Raw genomic sequence first — 14629 nt, 5'->3', positions numbered from 1 at the left:
CTGCCTCTAGCTCCTCCCTAGAATGTCTGTGTCTGCCTCTAGCTCCTCCCTAGAATGTCTGTGTCTGCCTCTAGCTCCTCCCTAGAATGTCTGTGTCTGCCTCTAGCTCCTCCCTAGAATGTCTTTGTCTGCCTCTAGCTCCTCCCTAGAATGTCTGTGTCTGCCTCTACCTCCTCCCTAGAATGTCTGTGTCTGCCTCTAGCTCCTCCCTAGAATGTCTGTGTCTGCCTCTAGCTCCTTCCTAAAATGTCTGTGTCTGCTGTTATGTTTGCTAATGACAGGTGTTATGAAGGCAATCCAGAAACACAGTGTGCTTAGCGATCAGAGCGCACACAGTGATCTGACAAATACCCAAAAATACAAGAACGAGCTCTGAGACGTGGAAACTCTGTAGACTGCACACCTGATCCTATCCTAAACACAACTAAAAGCGGCTGTGGATTGCGCCTAACAACTACCTAGGCAACTCGGCACAGCCTAAGAAACTAGCTAGCCTGAAGATAGAAAAATAGGCCTGACTTGCCCCGGAGAAATTCCCCAAAGGAAAAGGCAGCCCCCCACATATAATGACTGTGAGTAAGATGAAAAGACAAAACGTAGGGATGAAATAGATTCAGCAAAGTGGGGCCCGATATTCTAGGACAGAGCGAGGACAGTAAAGCGAACTTTGCAGTCTACAAAAAACCCTAAAGCAAAACCACGCAAAGGGGGCAAAAAAAAACCACCGTGCCGAACTAACGGCACGGCGGTACACCCTTTGCGTCTCAGAGCTTCCAGCAAAACAAAAGACAAGCTGGACAGAAAAAAAGCAACAAAAAAGCAAAAAGCACTTAGCTATACAGGGAAGCAGGTCACAGGAACAATCAGGAGAAGCTCAGATCCAACACTGAAACATTGACAAGGAGCAAGGATAGCAGCATCAGGCGGAGTTAAGTAATGAAGCAGTTAACGAGCTCACCAGAACACCTGAGGGAGGAAGCTCAGAAGCTGCAGTACCACTTGTGACCACAGGAGTGAATTCAGCCACAGAATTCACAACAGTCTGCCTCTAGCTCCTCCCTAGAATGTGTGTCTGCATCTAGCTCCTCCCTAGAATGTCTGTGTCTGCCTCTAGCTCCTCCCTAGAATGCCTGTGTCTGCCTCTAGCTCCTTCCTAGAATGTCTGTGTCTGCCTCTAGTTCCTCCCCAGAATGTCTGTCGGCCTCTAGCTCCTCCTCATCGCCATAGAACTTTATGAGCACAAACTGTCATCTCTCAGCAATGAGGAAATTTGCCTTCACTGAAGATATTTTTTTCCTGTGAATTAATGATGAGTCCAGGAGGGGCTGGTCTCTTGCTGCCCAACGTATCCCACCCTTTTGACTAGTGGTATCTTAGCTGTACACAGGTCACCTGTAACTGGCCGGTATAACGCATGGGAGTGAACATCAGACTTCCTAGAGAGCAGGACGAGATTGGAGGGATTTAGCAGAAACCTGCAAATATCGAAACTTGTTCCAGCTTAATTATTCTGACATTACCCCACACAATTCTGGAGCACCTATTGGGGATGTACCTGGAATATTCCTCCTGAAAATGGATAAGTAGACAACTGGGCGTTATCATTCTCTGGCAATGAGGCGTGTTCCTTCACACTGAGACGCTCAGATATAAGACAGTATTTATGGGCGACAGTCTAAACGACAGCCGGAACTCACATCATTTCAAGAATGGTTTTGATTCAGTTACATAAAAAAGGAATACAAAAAAAATACGTAAAAAATAATTGAACACAGTAGAACAAAAATTAAAAAGGCAGAAAATTAAAAATATCTGCTGCGCTCCCCGGCAGCATGATTCAGACCTGCATGGGCCTTTGTGAAGCCTTGAAAATGCAGCTCTGAGACATGTTACCTGGGAGTGCAGCAGATATTTCTTTGGTTTTATACTGTTGTGTTCAATTTATTTTACACTATTAGATCAAAAAAAGCAATTCTTTTAAGATGCGATTGCCGTCTATTGTTTTGTCTGTTGCAATTCCTGGAGTATTTTGCACAGGGACAGGTGAGCCGATTGCTCCTCCGCACAGTATGTATGGAGCACACCCCGTTCTCATCACATCTTCAGAAGGAATAGGTTCTATGAAGAGGTTCTCCAAAACAGTCATTCTTTGGAGGGGGGAAGCAAGTAAAAACTGGTAAGACCCTTGTCAGCTATGGGGACGTGCGGAGGTATTCACAGGACCCCGGCTCGTACTGACCCAGTTGTTGCACTGAGGTCCTGTGAATTGTTCTGCTCATCTGTAGTCAGGAGCGATAACTGCGCCTCTATAACATCCCAATGTGATGACCGTAAGTCTGGGTTTACCGGCAGTCCCATGTAAAACCATGATTACACCAAGTGTCAAATTCTGCATGTCTGAGCACAGCTTATTAACGCCGGACACATTCGTCAGAGAACTCCATGAGATATTGACGTTGTATAAAAAGACAATTTTGTTGAATTTTTTTAATGAGGTTTTTCAGGTGAGATCATCATAAGATATAAGTGCTACAGTTTGAGTGCAATATCTCTAGATGGTTGAGATTTAGCGGACCGGTTTTTAGGGAGGTCACAGATTATTATGTGGATCTGCCAATCTAGACACACACGGATGGAAGATCAGGCACAAGTCGCAGGGGCGTCCCCAGACGCTGACCCCCTTATTGATGGATGGGCCTAATCTTTAAGAACCAGTGGGGCCTTCACTTGCTCGGCTACATCTTTTCCCAACAAGGCTTCCACTATGGAGAGGGCAAACTCAAAGCTGGTGCCAGGGCCGCGGCTGGTGATGAAGTGGCCGTCCCGCTCCACCCGGTTGTCAGAGTACTTGTAGTGACCTGAAGGGGGCGCAAGAGAGCTAATAAGACCATTAATATATACTACGAGGAAAGCATAAAGAATCAGTGCCAAAGGCCAAGAACAACGACTGCAACCTTTCAAGTGGTCTTAACGGTTAAAAAAAAAAAAAAAAAAAAAAAAACACAACAGTACCTCCATTCATCATCTTGTCCTTAGCCAGAGGGTGAGTGGTCACACTTCTTCCAAATCCTATTCCATGGGCCAGCAGCGCGGTGGGACCTGTGAGGAGCAGAATACACATTAACCCTCTATAGGATGCCAGGTAGGTAAGGGGGCTTAGGTGCAAATGCTACCGCCACCTCCTGACCCCCTAAGGCGACACTCCTACACATAGGGGAAACATCTGCCAGGACGAAGGTTGCACACTCTTAAGGTACCTTCACACATAACGATATCGTTAACGATATCGTTGCTTTTTGTGACGTAGCAACGATATCGTTAAGGAAATCGTTATGTGTGACAGCGACCAACGATCAGGCCCCTGCTGGGAGATCGTTGGTCGCTGGGGAAAGTCCAGAACTTTATTTCGTCGCTGGATCTCCCGTGGACATCGCTGGATCGGCGTCTGTGACACCGATCCAGCGATGTCTTCACTGGTAACCAGGGTAAACATCGGGTAACTAAGCGCGGCCCTGCGCTTAGTAACCCGATGTTTACCCTGGTTACCCGGGGACTTCGGGATCGTTGGTCGCTGGAGAGCGGTCTGTGTGACAGCTCTCCAGCAACCAAACAGCGACGCTGCAGCGATCCGGATCGTTGTCGGTATCGCTGCAGCGTCGCTTAATGTGAAGGGGCCTTTAGTTTAGGGGTGGGCTTCAGATCTTAGACCTCATTTGTTTACAAAAGGAGGTCTGATAGATTCCCCTGTGACAACCAGAATGCCCCAAACTGAGGGCTGGGCTCCTCCCTATTTGAGTCCGGTAGGTTGCAGACCCCCGCACATGTGGTGGATAAGCCCCTGACTCATCTAATTACAATCGGCCATTCTGCAGAGGGAGAAGTCAAATCTAACAGAGCATTCAGGCCCCAGAAGTGCGGTGACTGCAGCAGGCAGGAGAGACTGCACTGAACTGTCGGTGTGCACAGTCGAGCTCTCAACATATGGTGAGGAGGCAAGTCATGGTAATTAGGGAGCAGGATGGAGCGCTCATCTGCACAACGAATGAAGATGTTTTCCAGAAAACCAGGAGTAGAAATGCTCATCTCATAGAGGCCATGTCCCTTATGTGACCACCAGCTTGGACAAGACTTCGCACATGACCCTCTTGTGTATATTTGCACCACACAGCGTCCTTACCGGCACATATGGCGGCGATCAGACCCTTCTTGGCATCTTGTTCTTGTAAGACCTCTTTTACTGCAGGAGACTGGAGGAGAATAAGACAGGAGCATGAAGTGCGGAGAACCCACCACCACCAGCGTCATTACCGGCCTACTGATATTTCTACAAGACGTATCACCTCTGACAAGTTCTGAGCGCCCAGATTACCTCCCGGGAGCACCACCACATCATAGGGGCCCTGGAAGAGGAAAAAAAAATAAATAAAAATACATATACTTTCCTGGACCTGCTGAGCTACAAACCCGTTATTATGAAGATTACTAGCGCAGACCCCCAACAATCACCATGTGATGGAGTGTATGCTCTCAGCCTGTCTTCAGCAGCGCACCACTCCTATCTCCCGGTTCCTGGGGGTGGAGGGGCACACTCCTTCAGGCTGTGCAGCAGGTAGACCCCACAGCATTGCCTTTAAAATTTAAACAAGTGCATTGAAGATGTAATTAAAAGTGGACGACTAATTATTGCTTTACTCATTGGGCCTCATTAATCACACTGCCCATTGTATCCAATCACAGCTCAGCTTTCATTTTTACAGTGTGGTGTACAAAGTGAAACCTGAGCTCTGATTGGTTATCCAATCTAATCTAGCTGAAGCTTAACGAGCAGACAGGACGCTCAGCGAGGGTCGGTACAGGCAACCGGCAGCCAAGTGTATCATCTAAAGGCATAAAGAAGGAGGAAAGTTTGCAAAGATTTCTCAACTTAAAAAAAAAAAAAAAAAATCCAGGAATCGCTGGGTTAAATTGCAGACCAGAGAATAATTGGCAGGAGGAGTCTTCCTAAATTAGTCCAAGCCATGTCAGATGGTGGAGCGCCAGAAATTCTGACCTTTAGCTGCAGCCCTCACCAGTTATATAACAGCGCAGCACACGGCACTACAGGCTGAGCAGCCATGTTAGAGAAAAAAAAAAAAAAAGTATAAATAAAATTATATATATATATAACTTTTTTTTTTATTAAAGAAAAAAAAAAAAAAAAAAGGTCCAGCCCCCACTCATCAGTTTGCACTAGAGCTCTGAGCAAAGTGGATGGTGAGGGCACAGTGCAGACCTTCCCTAATATCCCTCTATTTAATGGAGCAGCTATACTAAAGGCAGCAACACCCATCACTCACATCTGCCGCACATCAGCCTGTAGGACATGGCCGACCCACGTTCATTAGACAGATGCCAAAAGGACAAGGGGGTAGGGCCTGTTGGATTTTAACATGCCTGATCGTTTGTTCTCACGGAAGATGAGGTGCCCTTCTGCCATTTCCAATTGGTCTTCCTTTCATGGCTGCAGTGGAGAAGTCCCATCTACAACACATGACCGCTGCAGCTAATCTACATGCTCAGCTGGGATGATTGGTTGCAGCGGTGAAGCACTATTGGTGGGATTCTTACCACTGCAGCCCTCAAAGATGACCCATGACAGCCGCAGCCAAGCATTAGCTTCAGTGATCTCATATTGACTTCAACGATTGGCTGCAGTGGTCTCGTGGTTGAAGCAAGACGTTATCGCTGCAGCAGTGAAAACTAAAAACCACCAGGGAGCAGCACAAGGAGGCAGGATGGAAAGTTTTCCATACGTTCTACTCTTCCATGGCTCTGCCCCAGGTATTGGTGAACATGTCTCCTGTGAGGATGGAGGATTGGAGAATATCTACAGCCACATGCTGGACGAGCCACAAGGGCCGGTTGCTGGTGGCCTCAGAGCCAAGTAATAGCCGCCAGTGCGCTATGGTAAAGGAGAGGTCTAGAAATGGAAAAACATGGCTGGTTCCTTCCTTGAATAGCACCTCCACAGGTTGGCTACGGTACTGCAGGATCGGGTTCATTCACTTCCATGGATAGCGCCGCCCCAGGTGGTCTATGGTACTGCAGGATTGGCCTCATGCACTTCCATGGATAGTGTCACCACAGGTGGTCTATGATACTGCAGGATCGGCCTCATTCACTTCCATGGATAGCGCCGCCCCAGGTGGTCTATGGTACTGCAGGATCGGCCTAATTCACTTCCATGGATAGCACATCCACAGGTGGTCTATGGTACTGCAGGATCGGCCTAATTCACTTCCATGGATAGCACATCCACAGGTGGTCTATGGTACTGCAGGATCGGCCTCGTTCACTTCCATGAATAGCACCACCCCAGGTGGTCTATGGTACTGCAGGATCGGCCTCGTTCACTTCCATGGATAGCGCCGCCCCAGGTGGTCTATGGTACTGCAGGATCGGCCTAATTCACTTCCATGGATAGCACATCCACAGGTGGTCTATGGTACTGCAGGATCGGCCTAATTCACTTCCATGGATAGCACATCCACAGGTGGTCTATGGTACTGCAGGATCGGCCTCATTCACTTCCATGGATAGCGCCGCCCCAGGTGGTCTATGGTACTGCAGGATCGGCCTAATTCACTTCCATGGATAGCACATCCACAGGTGGTCTATGGTACTGCAGGATCGGCCTCGTTCACTTCCATGAATAGCACCACCCCAGGTGGTCTATGGTACTGCAGGATCGGCCTCGTTCACTTCCATGAATAGCACTACCCCAGGTGGTCTATGGTACTGCAGGATCGGCCTCGTTCACTTCCATGAATAGCACCACCCCAGGTGGTCTATGGCAGAGGTCCCCAACTCCAGTCCTCAAGGCCCACCAACAGGTCATGTTTTCAGGATTTCCTTAGTCTTGCCCAGGTAATAATTGCATCACCTGTGCAATGCAAAGGAAATCCTGAAAACATGACCTGTTGGTGGGCCTTGAGGACTGGAGTTGGGGACCTCTGGTCTATGGTACTGCAGGATCGGCCTCGTTCACTTCCATGAATAGCACCACCCCACGTGGTCTATGGTACTGCAGGATCGGCCTCGTTCACTTCCACGAATAGCACCACCCCAGGTGGTCTATGGTACTGCAGGATCGGCCTCGTTCACTTCCATGAATAGCACCACCCCACGTGGTCTATGGTACTGCAGGATCGGCCTCGTTCACTTCCATGAATAGCACCACCCCAGGTGGTCTATGGTACTGCAGGATCGGCCTCGTTCACTTCCATGAATAGCACCACCCCAGGTGGTCTATGGTACTGCAGGATCGGCCTCATTGACTTCCATGAGCTAAGCCAGTAAAGCCCTGGCGGAGGGGCCTGTGCAGCTCTCGGAGAGGGTCAGTACACTGGATTACCTTAGTCCGGGCTTCCTCCAGGCTGGTGTCCGGACAGATGACCACGTCTCTGCTGCACTGCACCGGATCTTTGCCCGTCAGCCCCGCGACAGTCACGATGATCTGTTCATTACAAGACAGAAGAAGATAAAGCCCAATAAATAAGTGATTTATACAACCCTTCCCCCAATACAGCACTGGGGGGGCTATAATTGTGATCCATAGGCGAGTGCCAGCCCCGTGCCATCACGGTGATGCCCATAGTGCAGACATCGCACTCAAGTTTGCAAAAATTAAGGGGGAAAAAAAAAAAAAACCTTTGAAGGAGAATCCCTTTAAATTGTCACCACAGGGGGCTGCATCCATTGGACAGCATTGATTGGTGGACTCCGAGCCCCCTTATGTCGGCCCCCTGCCCCCGTGTACTCACCCCAGCTCTCCTCATCACATCAGTGGGGATGACCGTCTCCATCTCCTCGGCCCCCTTGGCCAGGATCACCAGCGCTCTCTTACCGGCCATACTGCTGGAGAAAGGTCTGCAGAATCCCGGCCGCACGCCTCCTCTATAACCAATCTACAGGGAGCCGCCGGGGACAAACTTCCAAAACGCGAATCAAGTTGGACGACTGCTGCCACCTGGTGTTCACGTGTGATTATGACACCTGCTCACATTCCACGTCTGCTCCTTGTACCTCAGGCCTCGTTCAGACGTCAGTGCTTTTCAGGTATGCGGCAAAAAAAAAAATATTCTACGTGTGTCAGCAGCGTTTCCTCGGTGATATTCAGGTATGGATAGATAAATCTAAATAATAAGACAGGACATGTGCGCATTACGCTCACTTTGTGGCGCACTTTTTCAGGTGGATGCTGGGACGCGTCGGCCTGAAAAAGACCTTAAAAAACATAACCATGGTGCTGATTATTATTGTTGTGTTTTTTTTTACCAGTGTGGAAAAAGAAGTCTCGTTAATATCTTGAGGCATTTCTGCTTTAAAAATGGTAAAAATTGAGTTACTGAACGAATTGGCGTTAAAAAAAAATGCAAAAACACAAAAAATGCAAAGAAAAACTCCAGACTTGACTCATTATTGCGTTTTTTGCCAGTTTTTGAGACTTTTTGATTTGCGCCCTTTTTCAAGTGTTTTTTTTTTATCGTCTGGTTCGTTTCTGACTTTTCCGTCAGGTGTTTTCCTCAGGATTCATCAAATGTGACTTTTTCAAAAGTGAAAATAAATGGGGTAAATCCACTTCAGTCACCCAATACACACCCCTTTTTCCCCTGGAGTTTTTTTTAATTATTATTATTAGTATTATAATACATTTTGGACCATTTTTTTTTTTACTGCACAAAATTCATGACGCCTGTGCGCCACATTGAAGAATTTGGTGCAAGGAAAAAAAATCAGCAATGAATACAAGACAAAAAAAAAAAAGAATAATAAAAAATTCAAGTAATGAATCGGGGCTTTGACTTTTTTTTTTTACTGTGGATTTTTTTATTTTTTGGGTGTTTGTGTCCCACGGAGAGATTGGCACACAGTTTAATTTTTACTGTAAGGCTATGTGCACACGTTCAGGATTTCTTGCAGAAAATTCCTGAGAAAAACCTGAAATTTTCTGCAAGAAATCTGCATGCGCGTTTATTGGTGCGTTTTTTTTCCGGACATTTCCCAATGCATTTTATAGTGGAAAATCCGCAAAAAAAACCCCGCAAAATTAATGAACATGCTGCGTTTTTTTTACAGCGATGCGTTTTTTTTCACGGAAAAAACGCATCATGTGCACAAAACATGCGGAATTCATTCTAAATGATGGGATGCATAATGTATGCTTTTTTTTTTTTGCGGTTTTATAGCGTTATCGTGAAAAACCACGGAAAAAACTGCGAAAAATCAGCAATGTGTGCACGCAGCCTAATATTAGCAATTAACTGTAAATTACTTGTTTATTGTTAAAGGGGTTTTCCAAGCTCTGGACGAGCACACTGTCTGCATCCCCCAGTAATCCCAGCACTAGTGGGCGATCATGTAACCGAAAGACGCATACTTGCGGCCACGTGATGAATTGAGTCTCCTAATTTAGATTGTTAGAAACGGTCGGCAGATGATGGCCCCACTGGTGTGGGGAATAGTGGCAGTGCGCTCATTGCGCACTGAGATATTGTGACTGCTGAAAGTTGTCTAGAGCTCGGAAAACACCTTTAAAAGTCTCCTCGACGTATCTCGGGCAGATGTATGGAGCCGGCTCAGGAGCTGAGCCCGCACCATACCAGGAGATGGCATATGCCTGTAACAGCAGCAACCGGAGCCAACTCCAATCGCTGCTATTTATCCATATAAATATCACTGGCAATCACTCACAGCAATATACAGTGGGTACGGAAAGTATTCAGACCCCTTTATATTTTTCTTTGTTTCATTGCAGCCATTTGGTAAATTGAAAAAAGTTCATTTTTTCTCATTAATGTGCACTCTGCGCCTCATCCTGACTGAAAAAAAAAGAAATGTAGACATTTTTGCGAATTTATTAAAAAAGAAAAACTGAAATATCACATGGTCAGAAGTATTCAGCCCCTTTGCTCAGTATTGAGTAGAAGCACCATTTTGAGCTAGTACAGCCATGAGTCTTCTTGGGAATGATGCAACAAGTTTTTCACACCTGGATTTGGGGATCCTCGGCCATTCTTCCTTGCAGATCCTCTCCAGTTCCGTCAGGTTGGATGGTGAACGTTGGTGGACAGCCATTTTCAGGTCTCTCCAGAAATGCTCAGTTGGGTTTAGGTCAGAGCTCTGGCTGGGCCAGTCAAGAATGGTCACAGAGTTGTTCTGAAGCCGCTCCTTTGTTATTTTAGCTGTGTGCTTAGGGTCATTGTCTTGTTGGAAGATGAACCTTCGGCCAAGTCTTAGATCCAGAGCACTCTAGAAGTGGATTTCATCCAGGATATCTCTGTACTTGGCCACATTCATGTTTCCTTCAATAGCAACCAGTCATCCTGTCCCTGCAGCTGAAATACACCCCCATAGCATGATGCTGCCACCACCATGTTTCACTGTTGGGATTGTATTGGGCAGGTGATGAGCAGTGCCTGGTTTTCTCCACACATACCGCTTAGAATTATCACCAAAAAGGTCTATCTTGACCTCATCAGACCAGAGAATCTTATTTCTCATAGTCTGGGAGTCATGTGTTTTTAGCAAACTCTATGCGGGCTTTCATATGTCTTGCACTGAGGTGAGGCTTCTGCGCACACTCTGCCATAAAGGCCTGACTGGTGGAGGGCTGCAGTGATAGTTGACTTTGTGGAACTTTCTCCCATCTCCCTACTGCATCTCTGGAGCTCAGCCACAGTGATCTTGGGGTTCTTCTTTATCTCTCTCACCAAGGCTCTTCTCCCACGATTGCTCAGTTTGGCTGGACAGACAGGTCTAGGAAGACTTCTGGTGGTCCCAAACTTCTTCCATTTAAGGATTATGGAGGCCACTGTTCTCTTAGGAACCCGGAGTACTGCAGAAATTCTGTTGTAACCTTGGCCAGATCTGTGCCTTGCCACAATTCTGTCTCTGAGCTCCTCGGCCAGTTCCTTTGACCTCATGATTCTCATTTGGTCTGACATGCACTGTGAGCTGTGAGGTCTTATATAGACAGGTGTGTGCCTTATAAATCAAGTCTAATGTACATTACTAATGGTAATGTTTGAGACTGTGGTCCCAGTTTTCTTCAGGCCATTGACCAGGTCCTCCTGGGCAGTTCTGGGCTGATCACTGACCTTTCTCAGAATCATCCTCAGGCTATGTGCACACATTGTGGATTAGGCTTAGGAATTTCTGGTGTGGATTCTGCAACTCTTGGCAGAAAATGCAGGTCCGGTTTGACGCGTTTTTGTGCGGTTTGCTGCAGATTTTTTGCGTTTTTTACCCCTGTGGATTTCTATAATGGAATGGGTACAAAAACGCTGCAGATCCGCAAAAAAGAAGTGACATTCTATTTCTTTTAATCCGCAGCTTTTCTGCACGGAATTTTCCGCACCATTAGCACAGCGGGTTTTTTTACCATTGATTTACATTGTACTGTAAATCACTTGCGGATCTGCAGTGATTCTGCACTGCAAAAAACAATGCGGATCCGCAGGAAATCCGCAACGTGTGCACATAGCCTCACCCCACGAGGTGAGATCCTGCATGGAGCCCCAGACCGAGGAAGACTGACAGTCATCTAGTGTTTTTTCCATTTTGTAATAATTGCGCCAACAGTTGTTGTCTTCTCACAAAGCTGCTTGCCTATTGTCCTGTAGCCCTTCCCAGCCTTGTGCACGTCTACAATTTTGTCCCTGCTGTCCTTAGATAGCTCTTTGGTCCTGGCCATGGTGGAGAGGTTAGAGTGTGTGTGGACAGGTGTCTTTTATACAGGTAATGAGTTCAGAGTAGGAAGACTGCTTAAAAAAAAACCTAATGTCTGTTGGAGCCAGAATTATTGCTGGTTGGTAGGTGATCAAATTTGTAATTAAATTGCATCTTCCTACATTAAATACGTAAAAATCATACAATGTGATTTTCTGGTTTTTATTTTGAGATTTTGTATCTCACAGTTGAAGTAAAACCTATGAGAAAAATGACAGACCTCTCCCTTCTTTGTAGGTGGGAAAACTCAAAATCGGCAGAGTATCAAATACTTATTTTCCCCACTGTATCTATAGATTATATATATTTATTAGTCTGGCATTTTAGTGAAATCCTATTAATTGTATTGGAGACAGGCTGCAATACCAGGCACAACCCATGAGCAGGAGGGGCGCCGATTCAGGAAAGGGCAGACAGTTTTCTGATACTGGGCAAATGCTTTACATCGGGTTGTTTAATTAAAACCGATTTAGCTGGGATGTACCGGTGGGCGGATTTTCAAACACCTGCAGCAAGATGCAGCGTGTTAGTCTGGGGTGCAGCATCGCTCCCTGTTATCTGCCACCAATGTCCTTATCACAATGTTGTCACTTTTCATATGAAAGCAAGAGAAAAGAATTAGTTCTATCCATTCGGTCTTTAAACTTTATCCAAGAACACATCCTGACATCAGTGAACGATCTCCGTGTACTGCACATCATGCCCCAGCGCCGCACATCATGCCCCAGTGCCGCACATCATGCTCCAATACCGCACATCATGCCCCAGTACCGCACATCATGCTCCAATACCGCACATCATGCCCCAGTACCGCACACCATGCCCCAGCGCCGCACATCATGCCCCAGCGCCGCACATCATGCCCCAGTACCGCACATCATGCCCCAGTACCGCACATCATGCTCCAATACCGCACATCATGCCCCAGTGCCGCACATCATGCTCCAATACCGCACACCATGCCCCAGTGCCGCACACCATGCCCCAGTGCCGCACACCATGCCCCAGCGCCGCACATCATGCCCCAGTGCCGCACATCATGCTCCAATACCGCACATCATGCCCCAGTGCCGCACATCATGCCCCAGTGCCGCACACCATGCCCCAGTGCCGCACATCATGCCCCAGCGCCGCACATCATGCCCCAGCGCCGCACATCATGCTCCAATACCGCACATCATACCCCAGTACCACACACCATGCCCCAGTGCCGCACACCATGTCTCAGTGCCGCACATCATGCCCCAGCGCCGCACATCATGCTCCAATACCGCACATCATGCCCCAGTACCGCACATCATGCCCCAGTACCGCACACCATGCCCCAGTACCGCACATCATGCCCCAGTACCGCACATCATGCTCCAATACCGCACATCATGCCCCAGTACCGCACATCATGCCCCAGTGCCGCACACCATGTCTCAGTGCCGCACATCATGCCCCAGCGCCGCACATCATGCTCCAATACCGCACATCATGCCCCAGTACCGCACATCATGCCCCAGTACCGCACACCATGCCCCAGTACCGCACATCATGCCCCAGTACCGCACATCATGCTCCAATACCGCACATCATGCCCCAGTACCGCACATCATGCCCCAGTACTGCACATCATGCTCCAATACCGCACACCATGCCTCAGTGCCGCACACCATGCCCCAGTGCCGCACATCATGCTCCAATACCGCACATCATGCCCCAGAACCGCACATCATGCCCCAGTGCCGCACACCATGCCCCAGTGCCGCACACCATGCCTCAGTGCCGCACACCATGCCCCAGTGCCGCACATCATGCCCCAGCGCCGCACATCATGCTCCAATACCGCACATCATGCCCCAGTACCGCACATCATGCCCCAGTACCGCACACCATGCCCCAGTACCGCACATCATGCCCCAGTACCGCACATCATGCCCCAGTACCGCACATCATGCCCCAGTACCGCACATCATGCTCCAATACCGCACATCATGCCCCAGTACCGCACATCATGCCCCAGTACCGCACATCATGCTCCAATACCGCACATCATGCCCCAGTACCGCACATCATGCCCCAGTACCGCACATCATGCTCCAATACCGCACCATGCCCCAGTACCGCACATCATGCTCCAATACCGCACATCATGCTCCAATACCGTACATCATGCTCCAATACCGCACATCATGCTCCAGTACCGCACATCATGCCCCAATACCGCACATCATGCCCCAGTACCGCACATCATGTCCCAGTAACGCACATCATGCCCCAGTACATCAGGGGTCGGGCGCTATTATACCTTCCTCCAGCCAGTGTTATACATCATGCAGGAACCGCGGGGGAGGAGCACGACACAGATCATCTTAGTGGTGGCGTCCGGCTCCGTCTCTGCAGTGGACATAAGACTGTGCAGCAGATTTATTAATCTGATCTTACAAAAAAAAAACTAGACCATATGGGCAAAACCTGCACCAGATTAATCCCAGTTGCTCACGCTTTGTAATAAAGGGGTTGTCCTTTAAATAATTTGATAAATATATGATCGCTGGGCGTCTATTTTGGGAGTTCTGCATTAAATTCTGTCCAATTTCCCCCTTTTTTTTTTTCTTTTTTTGTGTTGTTCCAATTCACACAAAAGAAATAAATATGTAAAAAAACAAAAACGTGTAACCGCAATCATTTTCTGGGAGAAATACTTCATTTTCTGGAACAATTCCTACAGTGCCAACACTTTCAGCCATGACTGTGTATCATTTTTGCTTCCATGTGTCCCCCCCCCACCGAATGCTGCTGCTGATCTGTTCTGCTAAGGGTATTTTCTAGACAGAATCAGTCTCCTCCTCCCTCTGGCAGCTGATATTATAAC

At 47.8% G+C, this 14629-nt stretch overlaps 1 protein-coding gene across 1 annotated transcript; it reads right to left on the bottom strand.

The window, feature by feature from the left end:
- Window positions 1–2472: 2472 nt before the first annotated feature.
- On the bottom strand, window positions 2473–7961 carry PARK7 (Parkinsonism associated deglycase). The gene is made up of 6 exons (XM_069740726.1): window positions 7803–7961; window positions 7394–7495; window positions 4341–4400; window positions 4178–4247; window positions 3013–3099; window positions 2473–2858 (listed from the first exon to the last, which is right to left on the bottom strand). Exons 1-6 carry the CDS (start codon window positions 7890–7892, stop codon window positions 2698–2700), a joined length of 570 nt encoding a protein of 189 aa, XP_069596827.1. The 5' UTR covers window positions 7893–7961; the 3' UTR covers window positions 2473–2697.
- Between the last annotated feature and the right edge of the window lie 6668 nt (window positions 7962–14629).

This window comes from Ranitomeya imitator, chromosome 10 (genome assembly GCF_032444005.1).
Source record: "Ranitomeya imitator isolate aRanImi1 chromosome 10, aRanImi1.pri, whole genome shotgun sequence".
NCBI classification, from domain to species: Eukaryota; Metazoa; Chordata; class Amphibia; order Anura; family Dendrobatidae; genus Ranitomeya; species Ranitomeya imitator.
This window is presented reverse-complemented; position numbering and strand designations above follow the sequence as displayed.

Bases quoted from the DNA above. Each gene is read 5' to 3' on its own strand.
- PARK7 (XM_069740726.1), bottom strand. From the start codon at position 7,892: ATGGCCGGTAAGAGAGCGCTGGTGATCCTGGCCAAGGGGGCCGAGGAG. The intron at 7,496-7,802 runs GTGAGTACACGG...TGTAATGAACAG, and splicing joins ATGTGATGAGGAGAGCTGGG to ATCATCGTGACTGTCGCGGG. The intron at 2,859-3,012 runs GTACTGTTGTGT...CGCCCCCTTCAG, and splicing joins GGACAAGATGATGAATGGAG to GTCACTACAAGTACTCTGAC.